Source organism: Anolis sagrei, chromosome 12, assembly GCF_037176765.1.
Source record: "Anolis sagrei isolate rAnoSag1 chromosome 12, rAnoSag1.mat, whole genome shotgun sequence".
Classification (NCBI taxonomy): Eukaryota; Metazoa; Chordata; class Lepidosauria; order Squamata; family Dactyloidae; genus Anolis; species Anolis sagrei.
The window spans coordinates 1,212,803-1,240,457 of record NC_090032.1 but is presented as its reverse complement, the minus strand read 5'-3'; the positions used below and the strand labels follow the sequence as shown (position 1 = coordinate 1,240,457).

Here is a 27,655-nt window from a genome sequence, read left to right as displayed (position 1 = left end):
AGGAAGGAAGGAAGGAAGGAAGGAAGGGGAGGAAACAATTCCAAAGACCGTGAGATTAATTCAGGCTAATTCGGAATCATAACAGCAAGAGTTGATGTGTTCTTCCGTCCTTTGGGACAACCAAATTCCGAAGTGGCAGAATCTAGAACCAAGGGGCGGAGCCAGAATGTGGAATGTGGGTGGGGCTTGGAGCAAGGGGCGGGGCCTGTATGAAAGTGGGTGGGGTTAGAAAGATGGGGTGGAGCCTGGCCAAAATGTGGTAATTATAGCCTGGCTATAATATGGGTGAGGCTTGAGATAAGGGGTGTGTTCTATGTCAGCCAGATTACAGCAGAGGCTAGCAGCGAACCCAAGGCTGAGGAAAAATCCGTTCTTGGCTGTTTTTCTCCGTACTCACATGTCGTGGACTCCACTTGGTGGCCCCATTTCTTAAGATTGGCTCTGCATCTTGTGGTGCCAGAGCGCAGTCTGTTCAGCGCCTTCCAAGTCGCCCAGTCTTCTGTGTGCCCAGGGGGGAGTCTCTCATCTGGTATCATCCACGGATTGAGGTGCTGGGTTTGAGCCTGCCACTTTTGGACTCTCGCTTGCTGAGGTGTTCCAGCGAGTGTCTCTGTAGATCTTAGAAAACTATTTCTTGATTTAAGTCGTTGACGTGCTGGCTGATACCCAAACAGGGGATGAGCTGGAGATGTCTCTGCCTTGGTCCTGTCACTATTGGCTGCTCCTTCCCGGTGGATGTCAGGTGGTGCGATACCGGCTGAGCAGTGTAATTTCTCCAGTGGCGTAGGGCGCAGACACCCCGTGATAATGCATCATGTCTCATTAAGAGCCACATCCACTGTTTGAGCGTGGTGAGATGTGTTCCACACTGGGCATGCATACTCAGCAGCAGAGTAGCATAGCGCAAGGGCAGATGTCTTCACTGTGTCTGGTTGTGATCCCCAGGTTGTGCCAGTCAGCTTTCGTATGATATTGTTTCTGGCACCCACTTTTTGTTTGATGTTCAGGCAGTGCTTCTTGTAGGTCAGAGCACGGTCCAGAGTGACTCCCAGGTATTTGGGTGCACTGCAATGCTCCAGTGGGATTCCTTCCTTCCCAGGTAATAATCCTCAGAGCTCGGGATGCTTCTCTGTTCTTGAGATGAAAGGCACATGTCTGTGTTTTAGATAGATTAGGGATCAGTTGGTTTTCCCTGTAATAGGCAGTAAGAGCACCTAGAGCTTCGGAGAGCTTCTGTTCTACCATCTCAAAGCTCCCTGCTTGAGCGGTGATGGCACGATCATCAGCATAGATGAAACTCTCTGTCCCTTCTGGCAGTGGCTGGCCATTTGTGTAGATGTTGAACACGGATGGAGCAAGCACGCTCCCCTGAGGCAGGCCATTCTTCTGTTTCCGCCATCTGCTTCTCTGGCCCTGGAACTCAACAAAGAAGCTCCTGTTTCGTAGCAGGTTTCCTATGAGGCGGGTGAGACGGTCGTCCTTTGTGGTATTATACATTTTTCTCAGGAGGAGGCAGCGGTGGTTCACAGTATCACCACCTCCATAAAAGATAGTAACTTATAGTTTTGCTAAGGACAAGGACACCAGACTGGATAATAAGGATTAAGCCTTGGTCAATTTGCCAAGACACTAACAACAAGGACCCTTCCCATGTTAGATAGTGTGCACATTTAATCAAGGTTTTATGCCCTATGCTTCATATATAGCAGAAGGGAGCACATTTATTACTGAGAAACCCCCTCCCTTTACACTTATGTGCTCTCTTGAACTTCTATGGGACTCTGGGGGGAGGGATAAGTGGGTATGTTTTCTATATCATGATTTCTATATGTCTATATTTCTCCCTGTGTGCCTGACCTTTTCCTGACCCTTTTGCCCAATTCCTCTTGAATGAAAAAATGTATAAAAATATAAGAAGCCACCCCTGTGACCCTGGAAAGGAGGAAATCCTCAGTTGGAAAAGACCCTTATCAAAAGACACTTTTTGCATGGACAATAACAAAGGATCGTGACCTCTGGCCTCGGAGTTGGCCCCCCCAGAGGAAGCGGTCACTTGGCATTTTGATCAAATCTCGATAGGACGGCGGAGGCCTTCGGAAAGCCGCACCCCATCCTAATCTGTCACCCATTCAACTTTTTTTCTCATCAAAACTTCCACCAAAGTTCCCCCATTGTTCCTATGTCTCAGCACTGGAAAAATCCGGATTCAACGTTTATTGCAACCACTCAGTGACAATAGCCAGATTGGCTCGCAGGCCCTTAGGACTCGCTCGTCACTTGGACATTTCCTAATCTTCATAATCCACTCAAGAATGCATTGTTTCCTCTCGTCTCGCACAAAAGACACCACAATGGGTCTCCCCAATGGAAGCACACCAAAGAAGACTATTGGGTTGGAGAGAATGGCCCACCTATAGAGACATATTAATTAAAGAGACACAGGAGATTAAACAATATGAACAATTAAAAGAAAAGTATAAAAACCTCACTTGGCTTCACTACCTGCAACTGAAAGAATATTATAATCAAGATAGGAAAATAAATTTTGAATTAGAAGAAACTTTCTGGGACAAAATATTAAATATGAAAAAGAAAATAATAACAGCTTTGTACAGAAAATTATTGTCCTGGGCAACAGAAACGGAACAAGTTAAAAACTGTATGATCAGGTGGGCGGAGAATTTAAGAAGACCTATCCACCTCAGAGAGTGGGAACAAATGTGGAACAGGAAGTTAAAATATACATATGCGTCGGACTTGAAAGAGAATTGGATAAAGATGTTCCACAGATGGTATACCACACCTGAAAAATTGGCCCAAATGTATGGAAATATGTCAAATAAGTGTTGGAAGGGTTGTCAACAGACAGGCTCCTTTTACCATATGTGGTGGACTTGTAAGGAATCTACGAGATATTGGACTCAAATACATGTCGAAGTACAAAAAATATTGAAGAAATCTTTTAAAAAGAAACCGGAATATTATTTATTAGGCTTTACTGACCAAGAATTAAAGCTTAACGAAAATGAAGACAGGTTGTTTACATACTTAACAACAGCGGCAAGAATAACTTTTGCTAGTGTTTGGAAACAGGAAAAAATCCCGGAAATGGATTCATGGGTGGAGAAGATAAGAGAAATAAGAGATATGGATATGCTGACTTTTTACTTGAAAAAGAACACGGGCAAGTTGATAAAGAGGACCGACTGGGCCCTCTTTTGCGAATATGATAAAAGAAGAAGAGAACAAGAGTAACTATAGCTAATATAAGGGTAATAATGGACTTTAAAGAACCGAAGTGTGAAATGGAAGTCAATTTTATTTTGTGTGATGTGTTTAGTTTAGGGTCGTGTTGTGTGTTTGTTTTTTTTTCTGTCTTCATTCTTTTTCTGAACTTTTTCTAAATTCTTTTGTTCTCACTCTTTCGATGTATATGTTTGAAAATCAATAAAATTTGTTTTAAAAAAAAGAATGCATTGTTTCCTCTCGTCTCGCCTCCCTCTCTCCTGATTCGTCAGGACACCGAGGCAGCAGAAGTCCAGCAATTGGTCCAGGCGCTCAGGATGTGGCCAAGCCTCCTCCCAGCTGAAGAGTGCCAGCCAATCATCGTTGAGCCAGCAGGGGGGCAGGGAATGGGAGATTCAAACCTGGCAGCTCTGTTTTATGTATAAAAAGGCCTTTATTTTTGTATACTGTATGCTTAGCTTGGCAAAATATTGCTGCTTTGCATCCTTTTCAGCTGAATTGCAATGAAACCATCTCGGTGTTCCTTTTGTTCCTTTTTGCTTCCTACCCAATTTGGATTTACTTTTTTACTGTGGATTACTTTTTATTGCTTTGGCTTTTATTATCTTCAATAAACTGCTTGCTATTTTAACTCAGCTGTGTGGTGTTTGAAGTCAGAGAGAATCCTGCTCTGGAGTGCAACAGGGTGGGGCTCGTCCAGAATGTGGGTGAGGATAAAATCAAGGGCGGAACCTTCCTACAATGTGGGTGGGGCTTTAGATAAGGGGTGGGGCTTGAGCAAAAGTGGGTGGAGCTAGAAGGAAGAGGCGGGGCCTGACCAGAATGTAGTTGGGGCTAGAAGGGGAGGAACTTAATCAGAATATGGGTGGGGCTAGAGCCTGGCTGTAATATGGGTGGGGCTTGATATAAGGGGTGGGGCTTGGCCAGAATGTGGGTGGGGCTAGAAGGGGAGGAACTTAATCAGAATGTGGGTGGGGCTAGAGCCTGGCTGTAATGTGGGTGAGGCTTGATATAAGGGGTGGGGCTTGGCCAGAATGTGGGTGGGGCTAAAAGAAGGGGGTAGAGCCTGGCTGTAATGTGGGTGGGGCTTGATATAAGGGGTGGGGCTTGGCCAGAATATGGGTGGGGCTTGATATAAGGGGTGGGGCTTGGCCAGAATGTGGGTGGGGCTTGATATAAGGGGTGGGGCTTGGCCAGAATGTGTGTGGGGCTAAAAGAAGGGGCTAGAGCCTGGCTGTAATGTGGGTGGGGCTTGATATAAGGGGTGGGGCTTGACCAAAATCTAGGCTGGGTTAGAAGGGGTGGGGCCTAAACAGAATGTGGGTGGAGCTTGATATAAGGGGTGGGGCTTGGCCAGAATGTGGGTGGGGCTAAAAGAAGGGGGTAAAGCCTGGCTGTAATGTGGGTGGGGCTTGATATAAGGGGTGGGGCTTGGCCAGAATGTAGGCCAGGTTAGAAGGGGTGGGGCCTAAACAGAATGTGGGTGGGGATTGATATAAGGGGTGGGGCTTGACCAGAATGTGGGTGGGGCTAAAAGAAGGGGTAGAGCCTGGCTGTAATGTGGGTGGGGCTTGATATAAGGGGTGGGGCTTGACCAGAATGTGAGCAGGGTTAGAAGAAAGGGGTGGAGGCTAAACAGAATGTGGGTGGGGCTAAAAACAGAGAGAGGAGCCTAGCCATAGTGAAGGTGAGGCTTGAGATAAGGGGTGCGGCTTAACCAGAATGTGGGAGGGGCTAGAAAGAAGGGGCTGAGCTTGGTCCAATTGTGGGTGGGGCTTGAGATAAACAGCGGAAATTGACCAGAATGTGGGTGGGGCTAGAAAGAAGGGGTGGAGCCTGGCCAGAATGTGGGTGTGGCTGAAAGGGGAGGAACTTAATCAGAATGTGGGTGGGGCCAAAAGCAAGGGGCGGAGCCTAGCTATAATGTGGTTAAGGCTTGAGATAAGGGGTGGAGCTTGGCCCAAATGTGGGTGGGGCTGGAAGAAAGGGAAGGAGTCTGTTTGGAATGTGGGTGGGGCTAGAAGGAGAGCAACCTAGTCAGTAAATGGGTGGAGTTAAAAGCAAGGGGGTGGAGCCTGTCCAGAATGTGGGTGGGGCTAGAAAGGGAGGGACTTAATCAGAATGTGGGTGGGGTTAAAAGAATGGGGTGTAACCTGTCCTGAATGTGGGTGGGGCTAAAAAAGGGGTGTAACCTGTCCTGAATGTGGGTGGGGCTAAAAGAAAGAGGTGTAACCTGTCCAGAATGTGGGTGGGGCTAGAAGGGGAGGAACCCATCAGAATATGGGTGGAGTTAGAAGCAAGGGGTGGAGCCTGTCCAGAATGTGGGTGGGGCTAGAACCAAGGGGCGGGGCCTCATTAGAATATGGGTGTGGCTGAATATCCTCTTCTTTGCAGCAAAATAAGACTCAGATAAAGAAGCATGGCGAGGCCCGAAGGATCTTGTCGAAGGAAGGCTTTCATGGCTGGAATCATGGATATCTTCCGGTAGCATCCCCTCCTGACATTTCGCCCACACCTCTGGAAGGCACCCTCAGAGATGTGGGCAAAATGTCAGGAGAGAATGCTACTTTGGAAACTAGGCAAGTAGGGGGTTATATACCGGAGGAAAGGGTTGCGCATTGACACAACAACAACAACAACAACAACAACAACAACAACAAGGACAACAAGGACAACCATCCTCTGCTTTCGGTTGTTTTTATTATTATTATTATTATTATTATTATTGCCAAACAGCCTCCATGGAAAACACCTTTGCAAAGAAGAGGAACATGACAAAAAAAAAATGACAAATACAAAGGGACGAGTGCTACAAATCCCAGGGTCCAAAGAGTGGGATTCCTGCCATGGGGGGGGGGTGCATTGGGGTGCATTGAGACCGAAAGGAGGAGTCGAAGCTGTTCTGCATTTCAAGTAGCTAAAGGTTCAAGTTCGAAGGCACTTTTGTCAAGCGAAGGAAGACGCCCCCCACATCGAAGCCCCCCACCTGGGTGAGTGGGGGGCCGCAAGGGAATATATTATTATTATTATTATTATGACACACACACATATATATATATCTCACATCCTCTCTTAAATACATAGAATAGTGCCCTTTGGGGGTCTTCTTTTGCAAGGAACCATTTCCGGGGGTGTACACATATATATATATAATTTTGGGGGGTGTGCAAAAATAAAAAGGGGTGCAAATCAATATGCCGGACCCCGAACCCGTCACCAAGCCATTCGCTGGCAGACCCTAGTGCAATAAGTGGGAACATTCATTCAATGCGGAATGGAAAGGGATTTATAGTTTCCTGTTGGCGGGAGATGCAGGGCTCCCCGCTCTCAAGTGCTAAGTACATCCATTCGTCCTTTGCATATTTATGTGTGTGTGTGTGAGCATATATATATATGTACAGCCATTCATCCTTTGCATATGTATGTGTGTGTGAGCGCATATATATATATATATATATATATATATATATATATATGTACATGCATACATACATATATATATACATATGCATACACACACATATACATTCATCCTTTGCATATGTATGTGTGTGTGAGCGCATATATATATATATATATATATATATATATATCTACATGCATACATACATATATATATATATGCATACACACACATATACATTCATCCTTTGCATATGTATGTGTGTGTGAGCGCATATATATATATATGTACATGCATACATATATATATATATCTATATGCATACACACACACACATATACATTCATCCTTTGCATATGTGTGTGTGTGAGCATATACATATATATATATATATATATATATGTACATCCATTCATCCTTTGCATATGTATGTGTGTGTGCATATCTATATGCATACACACACACACATATACATACATATGTAATGGACAAATGGTTGTACATACATATATATATGCATATATGTGTGTGTGTACATCCATTTGTCCTTTGCACATGTATATATATGTGTGTGTGCGCGCGCATATATATGTGTGTATATATATGCATACACACACACACACACACATATATATATATACATATGTAAAGGACAAATGGATATACATATATATATATGCATATATGTGTGTGTGTGTGCATCCATTTGTCCTTTGCATATGTATATATGTGTGTGTGTGTGTGTATATATATATATATGCATATACACTCACACATATATATACAAATGCAAAGGACAAATGAATGTGCATATATATAGATATGCCTATATATGTGTGTGTACATCCATTTGTCTTTTGCATATGTATATATGTTTGTGTGTGCATATGTGTGTGTCCATCCATTTGTCCTTGGCATATGTATATATGTGTGTGTGTGTGTGTGTGTGTGTGTGTGTGCATATATGTGTGTGTGTTTGTGTGTATGTGTGTGTGTGTGTATGTATATATATATATATATATATATATAGGCATATACACACATAGATGTACATATGCAAAGGACAAATGGATGTATATATATATATAGAGATATAGATATGCATATGTGTGTGTGTACATCCATTTGTCCTTTGCGTATGTGTATATATATATGTGTGTGTGTGTGCGCGCATATATATTGTGTGTGTGTGTGTATATATATGCATATACACACATATATATACATTTTCAAAGGACAAATGGATGTAAATATATATAGATATGCATATGTGTGTGTGTACATCCTTTTGTCCTTTGCATCTGTATAAATATGTGTGTGTGAATATATATATATATATATATATGAATAATATATATGTGTGTACATCCATTTGTCCTTTATATATGTGTGTGTGTGTGTGTGCATATATATACACACACACATATATATACATGCAACGGATAAATGGATGTACGTATATATATAGATATGCATATATATGTGTGTGTGTACATCCATTCGTCCTTTGCATATGTATAAATATGTGTGTGTATATATATATGTGTGTGTGTGTATACATATATATGTGTGTACATCCATTTGTCCTTGGCATATGTATATGTGTGTGTGTGTGTATATGCATACACACACACACATATACACACACATGCAAATGATATATGGATGTACATATATATATATATAGATATGCATATATATGTGTGTGTGTACATTCGTCTTTTGCATATGTATATACGTGTGTGCATATATATGTGTGTGTGTACATTCATTTGTCTTTTGCATATGTATATACATGTGTGTGCATATATATGTGTGTGTGTGTGTGTACATCCATTCATCCTTTGCATACGTATATATATGCATGTGTGTGTGTACACAGAGTGTATGTATGTAAGTGTGCCTTTGCAGAGGCAATGCCGTCTCCAGCAGGGGGCAGCAACACACTATTTTAAAAAACCCCCATTTCTCCTTGCGCAACTTCTGCAATCCTATTGCAAGGGTCTGCAAGCCTGAGCCCCCCAAACTCGGCTCACCCAACAGTCTTGAAAGTCCTTTTAAAGCTTTACATGTTGATCATCCTGATTGTGATTCGTTTCCACGGTGGTCTTCCTCATTGGGAAGGAAAGCGTCCTGCTTGGCCCCCAATCATGTCCTGAGCGGAAGTCAAGCCTTTCTTGCACGGCGCTGGCTTTGGTTTGCAGCAGAAGACCCCTCCCCAAATGACACCCAGGGGCCACCAAAGGGCAAGGTTCACCCATCGAGAGGGAAGGAGGAAGGCCAATGGGAGACATAGTTTACCGGGGGCAACGTCCCTGCAAAGAGTGACCAGGTCAAGGGGCACTCGAGGTCTAGCAAGGGTCACTCTGGGGCCTACCAAGGGTCACTTTGAGGCCTAGTGAGGGTCACTTGAGGGGTCACTCTGAGACCTATCAAGGGTCACTTTGAGGCCAAACAAGGGTCACTCAAGGCCTAACAAAGATCACTCAATGCCAAGCAAGGATGACTTGAGGGGTCACTCCGAGGCCTATCAAGGGTCATTTTGAAGCCTACCAAGGGTCATTCAAAGCCTACCAAGGGTCATTGAGGGGTCATTCTGAGGCCTCTCAAGGGTCACTTCGAGGCCTACTGAGGGTCACTTTGAAGGGTCACTCAAGGCTCACTCAAGGCCTAGCGAGTGTCACTTGAGAGCTCACTCCCAGGTCTCTCAAGGGTCACTTTGAAGCCCACTGAGGGTTTCTTGAGGGGACACTCCGAGGCCTAGTGAGTGTCACTCTGAGGCCTAGAGAGGGTCACTCAAGGCCTAGGAAAGGTCACTTGAGGCCAAGTGAGGGTCACTTGAGGGATCACTCCAAGGCCTATCAAGGGTCACTCTAAGTGGTCACTCTGAGCTCTACCAAGGGTCATTGAGAAGTCATTCTGAGGCCTAGCAAGGGTCACTCAAGGCCTAGCGAGGGTCCTCAAGGCCTAGCGAGGGCCACTTGAGGGCTCACTCCCAGGCCTCTCAAGGGTCACTTTGAAGCCCAGTGAGGGTTACTTGAGGGGTCACTCTAAGGCCTAGTGGGGGTCACTCTGGGGCCTAGCGAGGGTCACTCAAGGCCTAGCAAAGGTCACTCGAGGCCAAGTGAGGGTCTCTTGAGGGGTCACTCCAAGGCCTATCAAGGGTCATTGAGAGGTCATTCTGAGGCCCATCAAGGGTCAATCAAGGCCTAGTGAGAGCCACTTGAGACCAAACAAGAGTCACTTGAGTGAACACACCTGGGCCTTTCAAGAGTCATTTGAGACCAAGCAAGAGTCACTTGAGGCCAAGCGAGGGTCACTCAAGGCCTAGCAAGGGTCATTGAGGGGTCACTTTGGGGCCAAACGAGGGTCACTTGAGGGGTCACTCTGAGGCCCAGTGGGGGTCACTTTGAAGGGTCACTTCGAGGCCTACCAAGGGTCACTCATGGCCTAGCAAGGGTCACTTGAGACCAAGCGAAAGTCACTTGAGGGGTCACTCCCAGGCCTCTCAAGGGTCACTTTGAAGCCCAGTGAGGGTTACTTGAAGGGTCACTCAAGGCCTAGCAAGGGTCATTTAGGGGTCATTCTGAGGCCTATCAAGGATCACTTCTAGGCCTAGAGAGGGTTACTCTGAGGGGTCACTCCAAGGTCTATCAAGGGTCACTTTGAGGCCCAGTGGGGGTCACTTGAGGGGTCACTCTGAGGCCTATCAAGGGTCACACAAGACCTAGTGAGGGTCACTTGAGGCCAAGCGAGAGTCACTTGAGGGGTCACTCCAAGACCAACCAAGGGTCATTTGAGACCAAGCAAGTCACTTGAGGGGTCACTCCCAGGCCTATCAAGGGTCATTTGTAGCCCAGTGAGGGTGACTTGAGGGTCACTCCCAGGCCTAGCGAGGGTCATTCAAGGCCTAGTTTGGATCATTTTGAGAGGTCACTCCGAGCCCTATCAAGGGTCACTCAAGGCCTACCAACGGTCACTCTGAGGGGTCACTCTGAGGCCTATCAAGGGTAACTTTGAGGCCAAGCGAGGGTCACTTTTGAGGGTCACTCCTAGGCCCTTTCCAGGGCAAGTGCTCTGTCCTCTCCCGGCTCTCCCTCTTCCTCTTCGTCGTCCTCCTCCTCCTCCTCGAGGCGACCCTGATCCCAGTAGCCGCGGGCCAGGGCGAGCGGCCCCTGGTCCTGCTCCTCCTCCTCCTGTTCGGCCCCTCCATTGGTCAAGCCAGGGTGGTCAAGGGGGGCGTTGGGGGCGTTGGCCGGAGGAACAGGGCCGTGGGTGGGGGAGAGGGCCTCCCCTCTTCTCCTCCTCCGGGTCCGGACCTCCAGGCAGTTCTGGCCCTTGAGGTGCCGCTGGAGGTGGTCATCCTTGGCGAAAGCCTTGTGGCACAGGCCACACTCGAAGGGCCGGGCCCCCGTGTGCAGGTGAAGGTGGTTCTTCAGGTCGTAGCTGTGCAGGAAGCGGGCCGGGCAGTGCGGGCAGGAGTAGGGCCGCTCCCCCGTGTGCTTGCGCATGTGGATCTTCAGCTTGTCGTTCCTGCAGAGAGAGAGAAGCAGGTGACAGGTGAGCAAGAGCAGAGGAGGAGGAGGCCGGCGACAGGTAAGCCTCTCGCTGGCATGTCTCAAGCTTCTAGTCCTCAATAGTTTCAGCCACCCACCTCTTACATGTCTCAGTCTCATTGGACAAAAAGTCAAGGCTCTAGTCCTCATTTACTAAGAAATTGAGTATCTAGTCCTCATGGATACATCACACAACACCTTGCTTGTCTCAACCTTCTAGTCCTCATGGAGGCATCATAACATGCATGTCTCTACAGCATGTGATGACAACAATAACAGTAACAATCCATTTGTAAACTTACTAACAAACTAAGTAATTCTATGCAGTGATTGGGGAGATCTGCCACCTACAGACTGAGGTTGGTAGTGCAGGGTCCAGATTATAGGTGAGAGATACAAATAGTTTCTAGGCTAGTGTCTACGTGTCCAATGCTGGACAATTCTGGGAGAATTAATCTGTAATTATTTGGCTCGGATTCCTCCATCTCAGTCCGCCTTGAAGATATATTACTGAAGAACTATGTGGTGATTGGGGAAGTCTGCCACCTAGAGATTGAGGACAATACTGCAAGATGCAAATACATCCAAGGAAGATATGCAGATAGTTTCTAGGGTCTACTAGCCATTGCTGGGGGATTCTGGGAGGACTGATTGGCACGTATTTGGCTCGGATCCCTCCCTCCCAGATCACTTTGAAACTATATTAACTTAGGAACTATGCAGTGGTTGGGGAAGTCCGCCAACTAGAGACTGAGGACGATACTGTAAGATGCAAATACAGCTGAGAAAAATATGCAGATAGTTTCTAGGGTCTACTAGCCAATGCTGGGTGACTCTGGGTGGACTTATCGGCAAGTATTTGGCTTGGATCCCTCCCTCCCAGGTCACCTTGAAGCTATATTGACTGAGGAACTATGCAGTGATTGGGGACGTCTGCCACCTAGAGACTAAGGATGGTACTGTAAAATGTAAACACAGCTGAGGAAGATATGCAGATAGTTACTAGGTTTTACTAACCAATGCTGGGTGATTCTGGACGGACTTATCGGCAAGTATTTGGCTCGGATCCCTCCCTCCACGGGTCACTTTGAAACTATATTGACTGAGGAACTATGCAGTGGTTGGGAAAGTCTGCCACCTAGAGACTGAGAACGATACTGCAAGATGCAAATACAGCCGAGGAAGATATGCAGATAGTTTCTAGGTTTTACTAAGCAATGCTGGGTGATTCTGGGAGGACATATCGGCAAGTATTTGGCTCAAATCCACCCCTCCCAGGTCACCTTGAAGCTATATTGACTGAGGAACTATGTGGTGATTGGAGAAGTCTGCCACCTAGAGACCAAGGGTAGTACTGCAAGATGCAAATACAGCTGAGGAAGATATACAGATTGTTACTAGCCAATGCTGGGTGATTCTGGGAGGACTTATCGGCACGTATTTGGCTCGGATCCCTCCCTCCCAGGTTACCTTGAAGCTATATTGACTAAGGAACTATGCAGTGATTGGGGAAGACCGCCACCTATAGACTGAGGACAATACTGCAAGATGCAAATGCAGCAGAGAAAAATATGCAGATAGTTCCTAGGGTCTACTAGCCAATGCTGGACAATTGTGGGATAACTTAATTTGCCATTACTTGGATTGGATCCTTCCCTTCCAGGTCACCTTGAAGCTATATTGACTTGAGGAACTATGCGGTGATTGGGGAAGTCCGCCCCTAGAGGCTGAGGACGATACGGCAAGATGCAAATACAGCCGAGGAAGATATGCAGGTAGTTTCTAGGGTCTACTAGCCAATGTTGGGTGATTCTGGGTGGACTTATCAGCAAGTATTTGGCTCGGATCCCTCCCTCCCAGGTTACCTTGAAGCTATATTGACTGAGGAACTATGCAGTGATTGGGGAAGTCTGCCACCTAGAGACCAAGGGCAGTACTGTAAGATGCAAATACAGCTGAAGAAGATATGCAGATTGTTACTAGCCAATGCTGGGTGATTCTGGTGGATTTATCGGCAAGTATTTGGCTTGGATCTCTTCCTTCCAGGTCACCTTGAAGCTATATTGACTAAGGAACTATGCAGTGATTGGGGAAGACTGCCACCTTGAGACTGAAGACAATACTGCATGATGCAAATGCAGCTAAGGAAAATATGCAGATAGGTTCTAGGGTCTACTAGTCAATGCTGGATGATTGTGGGAGAACTTAATTTGCCATTACTTGGATTGGATCCTTCTCTTCCAGGTCACCTTGAAGCTATATTGACTGAGGAACTATGTGGTGATTGGGGAAGTCTGCCACCTAGAGGCTGAGGACGATACGGCAAGATGCAAATACAGCCAAGGAAGATATGCAAATAGTTTCTAGGGTCTACTAGCCAATGCTGGGTGATTCTGGGGAGACTTATCGGCAATTATTTAGCTCGGATCCCTCCTTCCCAGGTCAGCTTGAAACTATATTGACTGAGGAACTATGCAGTGATTGGGAAAGTCTGCCACCTAGAGACTAAGGATGGTACTGTACAAGGTAAACACAGCCAAGGAAGATATGGTAGGGTCTACTAGCCAATGCTGGACGATTGTGGGAGGACGTTCAGCAGTGGAACTCTCTGCCCCGGAGTGTGGTGGAGGCTCCTTCTTTGGAAGCTTTTAAGCAGAGGCTGGATGGCCATCTGTGAGGGGTGATTTGAATGCAATATTCCTGCTTCTTGGCAGGGGGTTGGACTGGATGGCCCATGAGGTCTCTTCCAACTCTTTGATTCTATGATTCTATGACTCAATTTGCCATTACTTTGATTGGATCTTTCCCTCACTAGCCACCTCGACCGATTGAATGTCGATATTTAGAGATCTTGGGCTATCCAGGATTAGATACATCACCCTCTCCATCTGTAAGCCTGCCTCTCTGGACAAAGTTGGTGCCACCAATGTATCACTGACCGTGTGAACCGGACTCCGCAGACCTCGCAGGCGAAGGGCTTCTCCCCGGTGTGGGTGCGCATGTGGCGAGGCAGCTTCCCTGCCCCGTGGATGACCTTGTGGCAGACGGGGCACTCCTGTGGCATCTGAGAGCGCCGCTTCCGCACCAACTTGTCCGGCGACTCCAAGCCGGCAGCGGCCACAACGACACGACCCCCCTCAGGGTTGAGGTTGCGCAGGAAGCGGGGCAGGACATCCGGGTCGAGGGGCTCCTCGTCGTCCGAGGGCAGCTCCTCCGGTGAGAGCCGCAAGGGGAACGGGTACGGGAAGGGACATGGCGACGGCGCAATGACAAGCGCTTCCCTCTCGTCATCTTCGTGTGGTTGGCCCGGTGCTGGAGATGCCTGGTTGGGTGGACTTGGCCGTTCCGTCGAGGAAGGTGACGGTGATGGCGACAACTCCAAGATATGATTGTTGATGCGGGACCCTTTCGTTTGGAGGAATTTGCGGGTCTTCTTGCTCCGCCGAGGGGCCGGCAAACGAGCAGGGGGCTCGGCTAAATCCCCTTCGGCGCCGGGAAAGGTGGAAAAAGCTTCCAAGTATCGCCGGGCACGTTCTCGAGCAGCATCATCAGGGACGGGAGCTTCCAAGCCATTTCCTTGGAGGATCTCGACACAGGCCGTGATGACACACGGGATCTCCAAAACGCGGGCGGCATGCAAGACTTCGCCGAGGTTCCCGGCGCTGATGGTCAAGGTGGCTGTGTATGCAAAGTCCAGCAAGGCCCTCAGGGCTTCGGCCCCCACAAAGTCCAGCTCGCAGACTCCACCCACGAGACCCGGGCCGGCGAAGAGGCGCTGGAAGTAGCGGCTGCAAGCTGCTAGGACGGCCCGGTGGGTGCGGAACTCGGATCCTTGAGCCCGGAGCGTCACGTCACACAGGAGGCCGCGACGGCGCTGGTCATTCAGGCGGCCCAGGAGCTCGCTGCTGTGGTCCGGAAAGGGGATGCCAATCAGGTCATCCTCTGGGCTCCCCATGGCCTCACCTGCAGAGAGAGAGAGGAAGAGGATAGCAGGGGTCAATGTGATGAATGGATTGAATGAACTCGTATGACTGGGGTCTGGTGAGGGCGGGCTTGGCCAAACATCAGCTCTTCAGGTGTTTCGGACTTCAACTCCCACAATTCCTAACAGCCGGTGTAGATGCTTAAGAAGTCATACCTATCTATTGGGACCTGAGGTCTCTTGCTCTATTATCTGTCTGTCTGTCTGTCCGTCTATTGGGACCTGAAGGTAGGCCTCTCTTAGGTCTATCACTCTATTATCTGTCTGTCTGTCCGTCTATTGGGATGTGAAGGTAGGCCTCTCTTAGGTCTATCATTCTATTATCTGTCTGTCCGTCTATTGGAACCTGAAGATAGATCCATCACTCTATCTACCTACCTACCTACCTACCTACCTACCTACCTATCTATTGGAACATGAAGGTAAGCCTCTCTTAGGTCTATCACTCTATTATCTGTCTGTCCATCTATTGGGATGTGAAGGTAGGCCTCTCTTAGCTCTATCATTCTATTATCTGTCTGTCCGTCTATTGGGACCTGAAGGTAGGCCTCTCTTAGGTCTATCATTCCATTATCTGTCTGTCCGTCTATTGGGATGTGAAGGTAGGCCTCTCTTAGGTCTATCATTCTGTTATCTGTCTGTCTGTCTGTCTATCGGGACCTGAAGGTAGGCCTCTCTTAGGTCTATCACTCTATTATCTGTCTGTCTGTCTGTCTGTCTATTGGGATGTGAAGGTAGGCCTCTCTTAGGTCTATCATTCTATTATCTGTCTGTCCATCTATTGGAACCTGAAGATAGATCCATCACTCTATCTATCTATCAATCTATCTATCTATCTACCTACCTACCTACCTACCTACCTACCTACCTATCTATTGGAACATGAAGGTAAGCCTCTCTTAGCTCTATCATTCTATTATCTGTCTGTCCATCTATTGGGACGTGAAGGTAGGCCTCTCTTTGGTCTATCATTCTATTATCTGTCTGTCCATCTATTGGGACGTGAAGGTAGGCCTCTCTTTGGTCTATCATTCTATTATCTGTCTGTCTGTCTATTGGAACATGAAGGTAGGCCTCTCTTAGGTCTATCATTCTATTATCTGTCTGTCTGTCTATTGGAACATGAAGGTAGGCCTCTCTTAGGTCTATCATTCTATTATCTGTCTGTCTGTCCGTCTGTCTGTCTGTCTGTCTATTGGGACCTGCAGGTATCCCTCTCTTAGGTCTATCATTCTGTTATCTGTCTGTCTGTCCGTCTATTGGGACCTGAAGATAGATCCATCACTCTATCTATCTACCTACCTACCTACCTACCTACCTATCTATTGGAACATGAAGGTAAGCCTCTCTTAGCTCTATCATTCTATTATCTGTTATCTGTTATCATTCTGTTATCTGTCTGTCTGTCTGTCTATTGGGATGTGAAGGTAGGCGTCTCTTAGGTCTATCATTCTATTATCTATCTGTCTGGAACATGAAGGTAGGCCTCTCTTAGGTCTATCATTCTATTATCTGTCTGTCCATCTATTGGAACCTGAAGATAGATCCATCACTCTATCTATCTATCTATCTATCTACCTACCTACCTACCTACCTACCTACCTACCTACCTACCTATCTATTGGAACATGAAGGTAAGCCTCTCTTAGCTCTATCATTCTATTATCTGTCTGTCCATCTATTGGGATGTGAAGGTAGGCCTCTCTTTGGTCTATCATTCTATTATCTGTCTGTCTGTCCGTCTAGTGGGACGTCAAGGTAGGCCTCTCTTAGGTCTATCATTCTATTATCTGTCTGTCTGTCTATTGGGACCTGAAGGTCAGCCTCTCTTAGGTCTATCATTCTGTTATCTATCTGTCTGTCCGTCTATCTAGCATCCAGCATCCATCCATCCTTCTATCTATCTATCTATCTATCTATCTATCTATCTATCTATCTATTGGGACCTGAAGGTAGGCCTCTCTTAGGTTCATCACTCTATCATCTATCAATCTGTCCGTCCATCCATTCATCCATCCATCCATCCATCCGTCCATCCATCCGTCCATCCATCCGTCCGTCTATTATGGCACAAGGGGGTTGGTCTAGATGGCCTTCTTTGGGGGCCCTTCCAACTCTAGGATTTCTGGGTCCTCTGTTGACCCCTTTGAGCCGGAACAAGGAGGCCTACTTCCTCCTCCTCCTCCTCCTCCTCCTCCTCCTCCTCCTCCTCCTCCTCCTCCTCTTCTGGAGGGAAGTTGGTGGCGCCTCAAAGGGGAGGAAGTGCGCAAGAAGCAGGAAGTCCCCTCCTCGCCCGCAGACGGCACCGAGCCACCGAGGATGATGAAGTCGGTGAAGATGGAGGGCCCGATACGGCCGCTTCGGGGCGCGGTAGATTCCCAGGAAAGATAGGGCTGCTCCCCTTTGCCGCCCACGGCCTCACTGCTGGGGGAAAGGGCACGTTGTGCTCCTTGTGGTGCCATGCCATGATAATCAGGCCTAGACACAATCAGAACCCTCCTGACAGATGGCCTTCCAGCCCCTGCTCCTTCTATGTCGTCACCATCATATAGAACCATAGGATACCATGAAAACAAACACAATCTGGTTACCAATATTTTTAAAAAAAAACACCAGAATCAGGAGAGTAAATAAAGAAACAGAGGAAGCAATCAAGTCCCAAACAGAGGGTGTCTCCAGGCAACAGTGGTCAGGCGACCTCTAGGCAAAGACCCACACGGATTGACTTTGCAGCTTCATGGCTACACAATTCTATTCAAGTTTGGTAATTGCAATATACATACTAGCGTCAAACAGACAAGGGTTCTGTCCCCCACCCTGGATATTATTCCACAAAGGGTGCCTCCAGGCAACAACAGCCAGGCCACCTCCATGCAGAGACCCTCACTGATTGATTTTGCAAACTCCGTGGCTATTCAAGCTTGCTTGTTGCAACATTCACACTTACTTCAAACAGTCCTGGACATTATTCCACAGAGGGCGCCTCCAGGCAACAGTGGCCAGGCGACCCCTATGCAGAGACCCTCACTGATTGACTTTGCAAACTCCATGGCTATTCAAGCTTGCTTGTTGCAACATACACACTTACTTCAAACAGTCCTGGTCATTATTCCACAGAGGGCGCCTCCAGGCAACAGTGGTCAGGCGACCCCTATGCAGAGACCCTCACTGATTGACTCTGTAAACTTCATGGCTATTCAAGCTTACTAACAGCAACATTCACAGTTGCTGTAAACAGACCAGGGTTCCTTCTCCCACCCTGGACATTATTCCACAAAGGGTGCCTCCAGGCAACAACAGCCAGACCACCTTTATGCAGAGACCCTCACTGATTGACTTTGCAAACCATGGCTATTCAAGCTTGCTAACTTTAACATCCACACTTGCTGTAAACAGACCAGAGTTCTTTCTCCCACCCTGGACATTATTCCATAGAGGGTGCCTCCAAGAAACAACAGCCAGGCTACCTCTTTGCAGAGACCCTAACTAATTGACTTTGCAGTTTCATGGCTATTCAAGCTTGCTAATCACAACAGTCACACTTACTTCAAATAGGCAAGGGTTCATTCTGGACATTATTCCACAGAGGGTGCCTCCAGGCAACAGCGGCCAGGAGACCCCTGTGCAGAGACCCTCACTGATTGACTCTGTAAACTTCATGGTTATTCAAGCTTGCTAACTGTAACATCCACACTTGCTGTAAACAGACCAGAGTTCTTTCTCCCACCCTGGACATTATTCCATAGAGGGTGCCTCCAAGAAACAACAGCCAGGCTACCTCTATGCAGAGACCCTCACTAATTGACTTTGCAGTTTCATGGTTCTTCAAACTTGCTAACTGCAATATTCACACTTGCTGTAAACAGACAAGGTTTCTTTCTCCCACCCTGAACATTATTCCACAGAGGGCGCCTCCAGGCAACAGTGGCCAGGCAACCCCTATGCAAAGACCCTCACTGATTGACTTTGTAGCTTCAGTGCTATTCAAGATTGCTAATTGAAAGTCACATATTCACATATTTCTCCCACCCTGGACATCATTCCACAGAGGGTGCCTCCAGGCAACAACAGCCAATCAAGCCTCTATGCAGAGACCCTCACAGATTGACTTTGCAGCCGCAAGGCTATTCAATGCTAATCAAGCTTCCTAACTGGAACATTCCCATATTCTAATATTTCTTCCACCCTGGACATTATTCCACAGAGGGTGCCTCCAAGCAACAACAGCCAGGCGACCCCTATGCAGAGACCCTCGCTGATTGACTTTGTAGCTTCAGTACTATTCAAGCTTGCTAATTGCAACAGTCACATATTCACATATTTCTCCCACCCTGGACATCATTCCACAGAGGGTGCCTCCAGGCAACAACAACCAGGCCGCCTCAATGCAGAGACCCTCACTGATTGACTGATTGATTGGCTACTCAATGCTAATCATGCTTGCTAACTGGAACATTCCCATATTCTCATTTTTTTTCCACCTAGGACTTAATTCCGTCAATATATATCTCCACTCCACTTGCCTCACTGCCAACAGAACTTCTGAAGATGCCATTAGCCACAGATGCAGGCGAAACGTCAGGAGGGAATGCTGCCAAAACACATGGGCCATACAGCCCGGAAAACTCACAGCAACCCAAGCTTCCACCCTGGACATTATTCCACAAAGGGTGCCTCCAAGCAACAACAGCCAGGCGACCCCTATGCAGAGACCCTCACTGATTGACTTTGTAGCTTCAGTGCTATTCAAGCTTGCTAATTGCAAGTCACATATTCACATATTTCTCCCACCCTGGACATCATTCCACAGAGGGTGCCTCCAGGCAACAACAACCAGGCCACCTCAATGCAGAGACCCTCACTGATTGACTTTGTAGCTTCAGTGCTATTCAAGCTTGCTAATTGCAAGTCACATATTCACATATTTCTCCCACCCTGGACATCATTCCACAGAGGGTGCCTCCAGGCAACAACAGCCAGGCGACCCCTATGCAGAGACCCTCACTGATTGACTTTGTAGCTTCAGTGCTATTCAAGCTTGCTAATTGCAAGTCACATATTCACATATTTCTCCCACCCTGGACATCATTCCACAGAGGGTGCCTCCAGGCAACAACAACCAGGCCACCTCAATGCAGAGACCCTCACTGATTGACCGAAAGGCCGGCGAGTGCCCACCCAAGGACCCCAAGGCCTTACCCTCCTCCTCCGTGTCTCCCGAGCGGGCCTTTGCGGTGCCAACCTGGGCCTGGCGCGCGAATGCGGCAACACGGCACCCCGGCGGCTTGCTTGCCCCTTCTTGCCCTGCCCCTTGCCCGCCTTGGTTGCCCGCCAGAAGGCAAGGGCATGGGATGGGCTGCATGGGCGAAACGGGGCAGGCGGCCGCGCCCCTCTCTGCCAAGCAGGACCAACCGGCCCCGGCAGTGGCGGCTGCACCATTATAATCATCATACGTGAGGATGGCGAGGAGGAGGAGGAGGAGGAAGAAGGCGCAACCGCTGCCAGGCGCACAGGGAGCACTCTGACCCGGGAGAAGGAGGGTGCGCCGGCGTCGCCGCGGCAACGCCCCGGGAAGGGCCATGCCAGCTCAGCCAGAGACACTTTGGCACACAGGAGGCAGGTCATGGGCTTGGCCACTCCTGGGAAAAGGGCACCCCTGGCATACCCATGTCTCCAGGTCCTTGGAGCACGAAACACCTGGCTTCGGGGGGCTCGAAAGCCCACCTTTGCTCTTGTTTGCATGCCCACACCTTGAGGTCTTTGGGGCAAGAGACACATGGCTTTGGGTTGTGCCCATAATCCCACCTTTGCCCATATCAGCATGCCCACACCTTGAGGTCTTTGGAGCACCTGGCTTTGGGGTGCCCGAAAACCCACCTTTGCTCTTATTAGAATGCCCACATTTTGAGGTCTTTGGAGAAAGTAACACCTGACTTTAGGGTGCCCGAAAGCCCACCTTTTGCCCTTATTAGCATGCCCACATCTTGAGATCTTTTGGGCAAGATGCACCTGGTTTTGAGGTGCCTGAAAGTCCACCCTTGCCCCTATTAGCATGCCAATGTCTTCAGGTCCTTGGAGCACGAAACACCTGGCTTCGGGGGGCTCGAAAGCCCACCTTTGCCCATATCAGCATGCCCACACCTTGAGGTCTTTGGAGCACCTGGATTATGGGCGCCCAAAAGCCCACCTTTGCTCTTGTTTGCATGCCTACATCTTGAGGTCTTTGGAGCAAGATTCACCTGGCTTTGGGTTGTGCCCATAATCCCACCTTTGCCCCTGTTAACATGCCCACATCCTGAGGTCTTTGGGACGAGGTGCACCTGGCTTTGGGTTGTGCCCATAATCCCACCTTTGCTCCTGTTAGCATGCCCATGTCTTGAGACCTTTGGGGCAAGAAACACCTGGTTTCGGGGTGCCCGAAAGCCCACCTTTGCTCTTATTAGAATGCCCACATTTTGAGGTCTTTGGATAAAGTAACACCTGATTTTATGGTGCCCGAAAGCCCACCTTTGCCCCTATTAGCATGCCCACATCTTGGGGTCTTTGGGGCAAGAAACAGCTGGCTTTGGGGTGCCTGAAAGGCCAACTTTGCTCCTGTTAGAAAATCCACTTTTGCTCTTGTTTGCATGCCTACATCTTGAGGTCTTTGGAGCAAGATGCACCTGGCTTTGGGTTGTGCCCACAATCCCACCTTTGCTCTTCTTTGCATGGCCACATTTTGAGGTCTTTGGAGAAAGTAACACCTGACTTTGGGGTGCCCAAAAGCCCACCTTTTGCCCTTATTATCATGCCCACGTCTTGAGACCTTTTGGGTAAGATGCACCTTGCTCTTGAGTGCCCGAAAGGCCAACTCTGCACCTATTAGAAAGTCCACCTTTGCCCCTGTTAGCATGCCAATGTCTTGAGGTCTTTGGAGCAAGTAACACCTGACTTTAGGGTGCCCAAAAGGCCACCGTTGTCCCTATTAGCATGCCCATGTCTTGAGACCTTTAAGGCAAGAAGCATCTGGTTTTGAGGTGCCCGAAAAGCCACATTTGCCCCTATTAGCATACCCATGCCTTGAGACTTTTGGGCAAGAATCACCTGGCTTTGGGGTGCCCAAAAGCCCACCTGTGCTCCTGTTAGAAAGCCCACCATTGCTCCTATTAGTATGCCCATGTCTTGAGGTCTATGGAGCAAGTAACACCTGACTTTGTGGTGCCTGAAAGCCCACCTTTTGCCCATATTAGCATGCCCACGTCTTGAGACCTTTTGGGTAAGGTGCACCTTGCTTTCGAGTGCCCAAAAGCCCACCTTTGCTCCTGTTAGAAAGCCCACCATTGCTCCTATTAGTATGCCCATGTCTTGGGGTCTTTGGGGCAAGAAACACCTGGCTTTGGGTTGCCTAAAATCCCACCTTTGCCCCTATTAGCATGCCCATGCCTTGAGACCTTTAAGGCAAGAAGCACCTGGCTTTGGGATACCCAAAAGGCCACCTTTGCTCCTGTTAGAAAGCTCACCTTTGCCCCTATTAGCATGCCAATGTCTTGAGGTCTTTGGAGCAAGTAACACCTGACTTTAAGGTGCCCAAAATGCCACTGTTGCCCCTATTAGAATGCCCACATCTTGAGGTCCTTGGAGCAAGAAGCAGCTGGCTTCGAGGTACCTGAAAGGCCACCTTTGCTCCTGTTAGAAAGCCCACCTTTGCCCCTATTAGCATGCCCATGCCTTGACACCTTTCAAGCAAGAAGCACCTGGCTTTGAGGTGTCCAAAAGCCCACCTCTGCTCCTATGGGAAATGCCACCTTTGGCCCTGTTAGCGTGCCCACGTCTTGAGCTCCTTGCAGCACGAAGCACCTAACTTTGGGGTGCCCGAAAGGCCACCTTTGGCTCTATTAGCATGCCCACATCTTGAGGGCTTTGGGGCAAGAAGCACCTGGCTTTGGGGTGCTCAAAAGCCCACCTTTTCCCCTATTAGCATGCCCACATCTTGGGGTCTTTTGGCCAAGATGCACCTGGCTTTGGGGTGCCTGAAAGCCCACCTTTGTTCCTATTAGCATGCCCACCTTTGCCCCTGTTAGCATGCCTACATTTTGAGGTTTTTGGGGCAAGTAACACCTGGCTTTGGGGTGCCCAAAAGGCCACTGTTGCTCCTATTAGCATGCCCATATCTTGAGACCTTTGGGGAAAGAAACACCTGGTTTAGGTGTGCCCGAAAGCCCACCTTTTGCCCTTATTAGCATGCCCACGTCTTGAGACCTTTTGGGTAAGATGCACCTTGCTTTCGAGTGCCCAAAAGCCCACCTTTGCTCCTGTTAGAAAGCCCACCATTGCTCCTGTTTGTATGCACATGTCTTGAGGTCTATGGAGCAAGTAACACCTGACTTTGGGGGTCCCCAAAAGGACACTGTTGCCCCGATTTGCATGCCCATGTCTTGGGGTCTTTGGGGCAAGAAACACCTGGCTTTGGGGTGCCCGAAAGGCCACCTTTGCTCCTATGAGAAAGCCCACCTTTGCCCCTGTAAACATGCCCACATTTTAAGGTCTTTGGAGCAAGTAACACCTGACTTTAGGGTGCCCGAAAGTCCACCTTTGCCCCGATTAGCATGCCCACATCTTGGGGGTTTTGGGGCAAGAAATACCTGTATTTGGGGGTGCCCAAAAGCCCACCTTTGCTCCTATTAAAAGCCCACCTTTGCTCTTGTTCGCATGCCCATATCTTGAGGTCTTTGGAGCAAGTAACTCTTGACTTTGGGGTGCCCAAAAGCACACCTTTTCCTCTCTTAGCATGCCCACATCTTGAGACCTTTTGGGCAAGATGCACCTGGTTTTGAGGTGCCCGAAAGGCCACCTTTGCCCCTGTTAGCATGCCCACATCTTGGGGTCTTTGGGGCAAGAAGCACCTGTCTTTGGGGTGCCCCAAAGCCCAATTTTGCCCCTGTTAGGATGCCAATGCCTTGAGACCTTTCAGGCAAGAAGCACCTGAATTTTGGATGTCCGAAAGCCCACCTTTGCCCCTGTTAGTGTGCCCACATCTTGAGGTCTCTGGAGCAAGTAACACCTGACTTTGAGTTGCCCTAAAGCCCACTTTTTGCCCCAATTAGCATGCCCACATCTTGAGCTCTTTGGGGCAAGAAGCACCTGGTTTTGAGATGCCCGAAAGCCCAATTTTACTCCTATTAGAAAGCCCACCTTTGGACCTATCAGCATGCCCACGTCTCGGGGTCTTTGGGGCAAGTAACATTTAACTTTGGAGTGCCTGAAAGCCCAACTTTTGCCCTTTTAACATGCCCACATCTTGGAGTTTTGGGGGCAAGAAACACCTGGCTTTGGAGTGTCTGAAAGGCCACCTTTGTTCCTGTTAGAAAGCCCACCTTTGCCCCTATTAACATGCCCTCATCTCAAGATCTTTGGGGCAAAAAGCACCTGACTTTAGGGTGCCCAAAACCCCACCTTTGCCCCATTAGCATGCCCACGTCTTGAGACCTTTGGAGCAAAAAGCACCTGGCTTCGGGGTGCTGAAACCCCACTTTTGCTCCTATTAGAAGGACTACTTTGGCACCTGTTAGCATGCCCACATCTTGAGACCTTTGGGGCAAGAAGCACCTGGTTTTGGGGTGCTGAAACCCCACTTTTGCTCATATTAGAAGGACTACTTTGGCACCTGTTAGTATGCCCACATCTTGAGACCTTTGGGGCAAGAAGCACCTGGTTTTGGGGTGCTGAAACCCCACTTTTGCTCCTATTAGAAGGACTACTTTGGCACCTGTTAGCATGCCCACATCTTGAGACCTTTGGGGCAAGAAGCACCTGGTTTTGGGGTGCTGAAACCCCACTTTTGCTCATATTAGAAGGACTACTTTGGCACCTGTTAGTATGCCCACATCTTGAGACCTTTGGGGCAAGAAGCACCTGGTTTTGGGGTGCTGAAACCCCACTTTTGCTCATATTAGAAGGACTACTTTGGCACCTGTTAGCATGCCCACATCTTGAGACCTTTGGGGCAAGAAGCACCTGGTTTTGGGGTGCTGAAACCCCACTTTTGCTCATATTAGAAGGACTACTTTGGCACCTGTTAGTATGCCCACATCTTGAGACCTTTGGGGCAAGAAACACCTAATTTTGGGGTGCCCAAAAGCCCACCTTTTGCCCTTATTAGCATGTCCACATCTTGAGACCTTTGGGGCTAAAAGCTTATGGGGCACCCAAAAGCCCTCTTTTGCTCCTATTAGAAGGACTACCTTGGCACCTGTTAGTATGCCCACATCTTGAGACCTTTGCGGCAAGAAGCACCTATCTTTGGGGTGCCCAAAAGTCCACCTTTTGCCCTTATTAGCATGCCCATGTCTTGAGACCTTTGGGGCAAGAAGCACCTGGCTTTGGGGTGCCTAAAACCCCACTTTTGCTCCTATTAGAAGGACTACTTTGGCACCTGTTAGCACGCCCACATCTTGAGACCTTTGGGGCAAGAAACACGTAATTTTGGGGTGCCCGAAAGCCCACCTTTGCCCCTGTTAACACAACAACGTCGTGAGACCAAAAGGTGAAGCAAGGCCCCATTTGAAGAACGATGAATCACACTGCGCCCACTTCCCAGGCGGGGAAACTGAGTCAGAGCCTTTCGTCCCGGTGCTTTCCTACATGTGTGTATATGGTTACGCTCCTGAGCATGGCAAGAGCGGCCAATGCTCTTCAAGCGCTGCCAGATGTATAGAAAAGCACCAAGATAGCCATCTTTCCATGAGCGCAAAGGAAGCTCCTGAGATAAAAACAATGCAGGAGACGCAAGACACCTGTCGGGCTTCACCTGCGCATAAGGAAAGGAGGAGGGGACCCCAAAGGCCATCCAGTCCAACCCCGTTCTGCCATGAAGGAAGAAAGACACCACCCGATCCTTCCTGATAGACAGACACACTATATTCTATGATAGATCTATCACAGAACCCTAGAGTTGGGACCTCTGGAGAGCATCTAGTCTATCCAGCCATAGAAATGATCAGATAGATAGATGCACTATATTGACCAAAGAAGCCTAGAATTGGATGAGGGACCACCAAAGGTCATCCAGTCCAACCCCATTCTGCCATGAAGGACGACACAATCAAAGCCCTCCCAACAGATGGCCATCCAGCCATAGATATGATAGATAGGCACATTATATTATGATAGATCTATCACAGAACCCTAGAGTTGGGACCATCCAGTCATAGATATAATCAGATAGATACACTATATCAATCAAAGAAGCCTAGAGTTGGATGAGGGACCTCCAAAGGTCATCCAGTCCAACCTCATTCTGCCACAAAGGACGACACAATCAAAGCCCTCCCAACAGATGGCCACCTAGCCATAGATCTGATAGACAGACACACTATATTCTATTATAGGTCTATCATAGGACCCTAGAGTTGGAAGAGACCCCCAAAGGTCATCCAGTCCAACCCCATTCTGCCACGAAGGACGCCACACTCAAAGCCCTCCCAACAGATGGCCATCCAGCCATAGATATGATAGACGCACTATATTCTATGAAAGAACGGGGTTGTACTGGATGACCCCAAAGGTCATCCAGCCCAACCCCATTCTGCCACGAAGGACACCACAATCAAAACCCTCCCAACAGATGGCCATCCAGCCATAGATCTGATAGACAGATGCACTATATTCTATGAAAGGTCTATCTTAGAACCCTAGAGTTGGAAGAGACCCCCAAAGGTCATCCAGTCGAACCTCATTCTGCGATGAAGGACGCCACAATCAAAGCCCTCCCAACAGATGGCCACCCAGCCATAGATTTGATAGAGAGATGCACTATATACTATGAAAGGTCTATCATAAAATCCTAGAATTGGAAGGGACCCTCAGAGGGCATCTAGTCCATCCAGCCATAGATATGATCAGATAGATACACTATATTCTATTATATTTATAGAACCCTAGATTCTATAGCATTTTGTCCATCCAGGTATACATACAGCAGATAGGTAGATAGATCAATAGAGACTATATTCTATAATATATCTATCTTAGAACCCTAGAGTAGGAAGGGGCCCCCCAAAGGTCATCCAGTCCACCCCTCTTCTGCCGTAAAGGAAGACACCATCAGGCTCCGAGGGCCCAGGTGTGCCTGGGCTCACCTGGAGGAGGAGGAGGAGGAGGAGGAGAGCAGGGCCACCTGAGGTCACTCCACCCAGGTAGTAGCCGCTGAGCCACAATTAAGCCATCATGCCCCTTTGGGTTGAGCAGCCCTGACAAAACCCCCGTCAGATTAGGAAGGGATTAAAGAGCGGAGGGACGGGATTAGCAGGGGAGGAGGGGGAGGAGGGCGCAGAAGATGCCGGCCAAGTTCGGTTCAGAGGGGCTGAGCAGATGGGCAGACACGCAGAATCCTAGAGGTGGAAGGGACACCCAAAGGCCATCCAGACCAACCAACCCCCTTCTGCCATAAGAGAGAGAGAGAGAATTCTAGTTGGAAGCAACCAAAAGAAG

At 48.4% G+C, this 27,655-nt stretch overlaps 1 protein-coding gene across 4 annotated transcripts in view; it reads right to left on the bottom strand.

The window, feature by feature from the left end:
* Positions 1 to 8,145: 8,145 nt before the first annotated feature.
* Positions 8,146 to 27,655, bottom strand: part of ZBTB7B (zinc finger and BTB domain containing 7B) — a 54,378-nt gene continuing 34,868 nt past the window's right edge. For all 4 annotated transcript variants that reach the window (XM_060757961.2, XM_060757962.2, XM_060757963.2 and 1 more), the window contains exons 2-3: positions 14,145 to 15,168; positions 8,146 to 11,182 (exon numbers count right to left, since the gene is read on the bottom strand). In XM_060757961.2, the coding sequence (XP_060613944.2) occupies positions 10,702 to 11,182; positions 14,145 to 15,160 (1,497 nt within the window). In that variant the 5' untranslated portion in view covers positions 15,161 to 15,168 and the 3' untranslated portion in view covers positions 8,146 to 10,701. The remainder of the gene's footprint in view (positions 11,183 to 14,144; positions 15,169 to 27,655) is intronic.